The sequence below is a fragment of the Rhagoletis pomonella genome, unplaced genomic scaffold (assembly GCF_013731165.1).
Source record: "Rhagoletis pomonella isolate Grant_MI unplaced genomic scaffold, Rhpom_1.0 Rhpom_scaffold_00162, whole genome shotgun sequence".
NCBI classification, from domain to species: domain Eukaryota; kingdom Metazoa; phylum Arthropoda; class Insecta; order Diptera; family Tephritidae; genus Rhagoletis; species Rhagoletis pomonella.
The window spans coordinates 138,778-143,916 of record NW_023458716.1 but is presented as its reverse complement, the minus strand read 5'-3'; the positions used below and the strand labels follow the sequence as shown (position 1 = coordinate 143,916).

The following is a 5,139-nucleotide window of genomic DNA, read 5'->3' as shown; positions in this document are numbered from 1 at the left end:
AAATGGGAGCTGTTGATGATTGCTATAGTATAGAGTATTTTTAATGCCCCTCCGTAACTAGGGTCTCGAGATATTGACCAAAACGTGGACCTGGATAACCCTAGGATGTGTTTGAACCACATGAGTATCCATTATAAGTTGTTGATAAATACTAATGAAAAGAGGACTTTTCTTTTCGCTGGGTAACTAAGGACTCCAGATATAGACCAATTGGGAACTCGCCTTCAGGTTAAGAGATTGCATTCTTATGTACTACAACTAGTTAAAATGGTATATTCAATCACATAACAATATAATCTTTTTACCTGAAGGCGAGTTCCCAATTGCAAAATCAGAAACAGAGAATCGGCCGTTGGAATGTATCAAACAACTTTTTTATTGTACTTACCTTTCTACTTCCACTCATTTCGATGTAAGAATAAGCACAAAGTATTTTTATTTGAGAATGGCACATTTTGTTCGTGCTTACATTTTGTGTGAAGAGATATGTGCACGTAGACAAAAATATTAATCAGCATGTTAAAAACAAATCAAAACAAACACCTCATTACTTATTTCCTTATGGTAAACGCGTCAAAAATTTCACCACACATATGTTACATATTTTTTTTTATTTAACTCGTACCTACTTGAAAAGCTGAAAAGCGCTCAATGTATGGTGAAATTATTTTTAAAAACACACCAAAAACCCATTTGTTTGGTCAGATTCATCCCACTTAGCCAGCGGATTATACGTTTTCATATTAACATACATACATCAATAATAGTTTAATCATTTACTAAACGATTTGTTACCTACTTAGCTACGCTCTTTCGCTCTCAAAATTTATGAACTTTCGTCTTAACTAGCATACTTATTATTCCCACCTACAAACTTACTTGCATTATATTTATATCAACATGTAGGTATGTATGTAGCAGCCAGATCGACAAACAAAGTAGGCTTTGAAAAGACATCGAACTATATTACGGTGCATTTATTTTGCATAGAGAAATACATGAATATTTTGTACCACCTACAAACTTACTTGCATTATATTTATATCAACACTAGCGGCCCGGTACGTGCTTCGCTACGTATAAAGTGAAATATTAAATCAAACTCATTTATAAAAAAAAAATATATATTTAATTATTTGCTAGCTATTTTAAAACTTAATCCAAAACATTTGGATAAACAATATTTTTTGTTTTTCCATTTTGAGCATGAATAAACAAACGGCTGGGGGTACCGACTCTGGAACAGGCAACATAAAGTTGGCCATGTGAAAAACATGATTCCTCCAAATTCACACCACAAACGTTAAGTGTTTGCCCTTGAGCTTTGTTGATGGACATCGCAAATGATAAACGCACAGGATATTGTAATCGTTTGAATTCAAATGGCATATCAGTTGGAATCATAGGGATACGCGGTATTAAACAAACTTCTCCTTTTGATTTACCAGTTAAGATCGTAGCTTCAATCAAATTTGGCAATAAATTTTTCACTGCCAATCTGGTGCCATTACACAGTTTTGGTGGATTAATATTTCGCAATAATATAATCAAAGAACCCACTTTCAGATTCAAGCAATGCGGTGGCATACCAGCCGGTTCTAATGAATTTAAAAATTCAGTTGGATAATGAATCAAGATGAATTCATAGCACTGTCAATTGATTTATATGTCGTGACTACACCTGGGAGTTTTGCTTGAATTTGAAAATTAATGGCATTGATATGAATGTTCTTCGGTGCTAAAATGGCGCGTTCTCTCAACCAATCATGATTTCTGTAATTCTGAAGAATATTTGGAAAAACACATTCAATCAATTCATCTATCGATTTCGTAATTGAACAAAAATTGTTCGGTACAGTGATCAATCCGTTGGTTCTGTCGATTTGTATTTTGCCATCACCAATTTGTAACAATTGTTTTGAAAACTCATGGGCAGCTGGATCAATTTGTAGGTGAATACGCATATTAATGTTCAGTGTCAATTTTTGTACATATCTCCAAAGAACTGATGACTTCAAACAGGCATTTATTTCATCAGCAGGAGTTGACCGAGGAATGACAGGCAATGTTTGTCGAAAATCCCCTGACAGTAATATCAAAGCACCACCAAAAAGCTGTTGGTTACCACGTAAATCTTGCATTGTTCGATTAAATGCTTCTAGTAATTTTTTATTCGCCATTGTACACTCATCCCATAAAATAATTGACGTTAATCGCAGAACTTTTGCCATAGCAGAATTTCTTGAAATATTGCAAGTTGGAGTTTCAATCACCTGTACATTCAATGGCAATTTTAATGCAGAGTGTGCTGTCCGGCCACCTTCTAATAATGTATCAGCAATTCCCGAAGATGCAAGTGCCAATGCAATTTTCTGTTCCGATCGAATAGTGGCTAAAATCAGTGATATAACGAACGTTTTGCCTGTACCACCAGGTGCATCCAAGAAATATAACCCACCTGCATTATTGGAAATGGCTTGCATGATTGTGTCATATACATGTTTTTGCTGAATATTCATTTTGGTTATATTCGATTGTACAAATAAACGCAAATCATTAGAATTGAATTCCTGCTCACGTTGCAATTCACGATCAAACAGATCATGCATGTCACGATTTGGTGCGGTCATACCCAATTGTACTAATGTTTTATTTGCAATCCGTAGACACATATCTTCAATTATTATCAAAGCTTCGTTGTACATTTCCAAAGTTATCAACAAATCAGGATTTCTTGCATGATGACGCATACGAATTAAAATATCTTCTGCAATATTATGTTTATATTTGTTCCATAATTCAAGTGGATTTGATGGCATACATGTTGATAATATAACGGCAAACAGCATTCGTATTTGTTGAGGATGAGCCGAAATAGATCCATCATGAAGTGTTGAATCCCAATGTGCATCATCCTCCAACAAATGCAAAAGTTGGCATGCTTCACGGTATGTTTCACACAAATGACCGTTGACTGTTCTCAATTCTTGAAATGATTTTGGGCCATTCACGTTAACTAATAACAATCTCAAATAAAAACACTCAACATTGTTTGGATGTACTGTATATATTCTGCCAATTGCATCTGTTTGGAAAATGCCAGGATGCCCATGAACTGCTGTTCCTTGTTTACGTCTTTGAAATTTTTTCGAAGACACATTCCATGTGTAATACTGAGGCACTTCAGAATATAACAAAGTTATCGCAAATGTATCAGTTTCGCATAATTTGAAAAAAGCTGTTAACGTAGTTGCTGGTGGTTGCGCTGCTCTTTCCAATAAATTTGCTACATTAAAATAAACACGTTGGCCATTCTCAAGATGTACAGCCAAGTGAACAACCGCAGGATGTCTTTCGTGCATTGGAAACGACATAATCCTCCAGACAGCTTCATTGCTACTAATATAGCGACCCATTTGATACTGAGTAATTTCATCATTTCTATTATCACCAGCAACACCGAAAATAGCCATATCGCTCCCTTTATTTACATACTTGCAAATATATTTAATGGATTTGACAGAATTACAATATTCCACATTTATATGAGCGTTGAATATTTTCGATAATAATGGACAATACGGAACCACCCAACGATTATCAACTTCAACTTCCTGGTTATGCATTCTAATGGTTGCCGTTTTGCCATTATCATTAGGTGATCTACGTCGATACAACGGATATCCGTCATTGCCCGTTATTGTGTCTGAAGTAAATTGCCTTGGGTATCGTTTCGAACACTTTTCATCAATCATACATGGTGAATTCACATTTAGTTCACCGCACGGTCCATGTATCATGTTTTTAACGACAACTTGAAATAACTCAGGATCAGCAGTGTGATTAGGAATTTCAGCTGATATAAGGTTATCGATTTGATCCGGAGTTATTTTATGTACCAGCCAAATTAGTATATGTGCGTGCGGCGATCCCCTTTTCTGCCATTCGATGGAGTACATATGGCAACGCACCTCCCCAAATACATATAATTTCACAATTAAATCCATAAGTGCTTTACATTTTTGCCGAAAAACACGCGCAGTAATATCATGACGATCGGTTGTCGACTGTCCTGCAAATAAATTGTTTTTGATGTCATCCCACTGCGGATTACATGTAAATGTAATGAACAGATCCGGTCAACCGTATTTTCGTACATAACACATTGCGTCTTGTGCATATTCGTTCATATTCCGTGGGCTACCAATATACGAAGATGGCAATATAGTTAAACGTCCGATGTCATTAATATTAGCATCATTCGCTATCGCATCTTGCAAATGAATATATTGTTCAGATCTTAATTTTGCTTGGTTGAAACGAACAAAATTAAGACGTTCTGTTCCTATTTTGGCGTACATATCAACGATGTACTGATGATATAGTTTACGACATCTCAAGATATAATTTTGTTCTTGTGGACGAACCATCAATCGATAAGAATAAAAATTCATGGCACTAACTTTTTTCTGTACATGTAGACCTGAAAATAAGTGGAAAATGTGACTTAAGAAATTTCTACAAATGATGAAATGTCAACACACTGAAAATATTATTTACCTGTTCGTGGATCAATCATTGGTATATTGATATGGTAGCCATCGTCACCTTTCCAATGCAATATTGGGTATTGTAATGCGTCGTAACTACGATGAAGTTCCGATACACGTTGCAATTGCTCATTTCTACGATGAAGTATAATATCACGCGATTGAAACTGATCACCACGAATTACAATTGCAACCTCATCAATTGTCGGTGCATTGAATCGCCTTTTATGCTCTCCAAAAGGTGTTCTATCAGCCCTTATTACGATTTTGTGATTATCAGATGGCATACGATCGAGAGCAATTTTGAACAATTGAACTAATGCCTTATGCTGATGGAAAAACCTTTGTAGCTCACAAATAATTTCTCGTCTTGTATTCAAAGCAATTGCACAACGTTGATCCAATTCACGATTTTCATCACCAATAAAATAAATTTGCAAAAATTGATAATCAGCGTCGGGGTATGGCAATAACGAACCAGCTTGATGATAAATTTGGCCCTGAATCTGCAACATGTATGCAATTTTAGGTATATGTTGCATAATAATTTTTAAAACTATAGAATACTTTTATGATTCAGATTGATTGG

At 35.4% G+C, this 5,139-nt stretch overlaps 2 protein-coding genes across 2 annotated transcripts; both read right to left on the bottom strand.

Annotated features, from left to right (window-relative positions):
• Positions 1-2,458: 2,458 nt before the first annotated feature.
• Positions 2,459-3,800, bottom strand: LOC118750188 (the record flags this gene model as incomplete). Its single annotated transcript, XM_036484916.1, has 1 exon — positions 2,459-3,800. A coding segment is annotated over exon 1 (1,342 nt), but the record flags the coding sequence as incomplete, so codon positions are not given.
• Positions 3,801-4,123: 323 nt separating this feature from the next.
• On the bottom strand, positions 4,124-5,100 carry LOC118750189. Its single transcript, XM_036484917.1, has 2 exons — positions 4,561-5,100; positions 4,124-4,483 (listed from the first exon to the last, which is right to left on the bottom strand). Exons 1-2 carry the CDS (start codon positions 5,090-5,092, stop codon positions 4,140-4,142), a joined length of 876 nt encoding a protein of 291 aa, XP_036340810.1. The 5' UTR covers positions 5,093-5,100; the 3' UTR covers positions 4,124-4,139.
• Positions 5,101-5,139: the final 39 nt, after the last annotated feature.

What these genes read in the sequence shown, in the direction of transcription:
- LOC118750189 (XM_036484917.1), bottom strand. Translation starts at nt 5,092, where the DNA reads ATGCAACATATACCTAAAATTGCATACATGTTGCAGATTCAGGGCCAA. An exon ending in AATGATTGATCCACGAACAG is followed by an intron (nt 4,484 to 4,560) that starts GTAAATAATATT and finishes ACTTATTTTCAG; the next exon opens with GTCTACATGTACAGAAAAAA.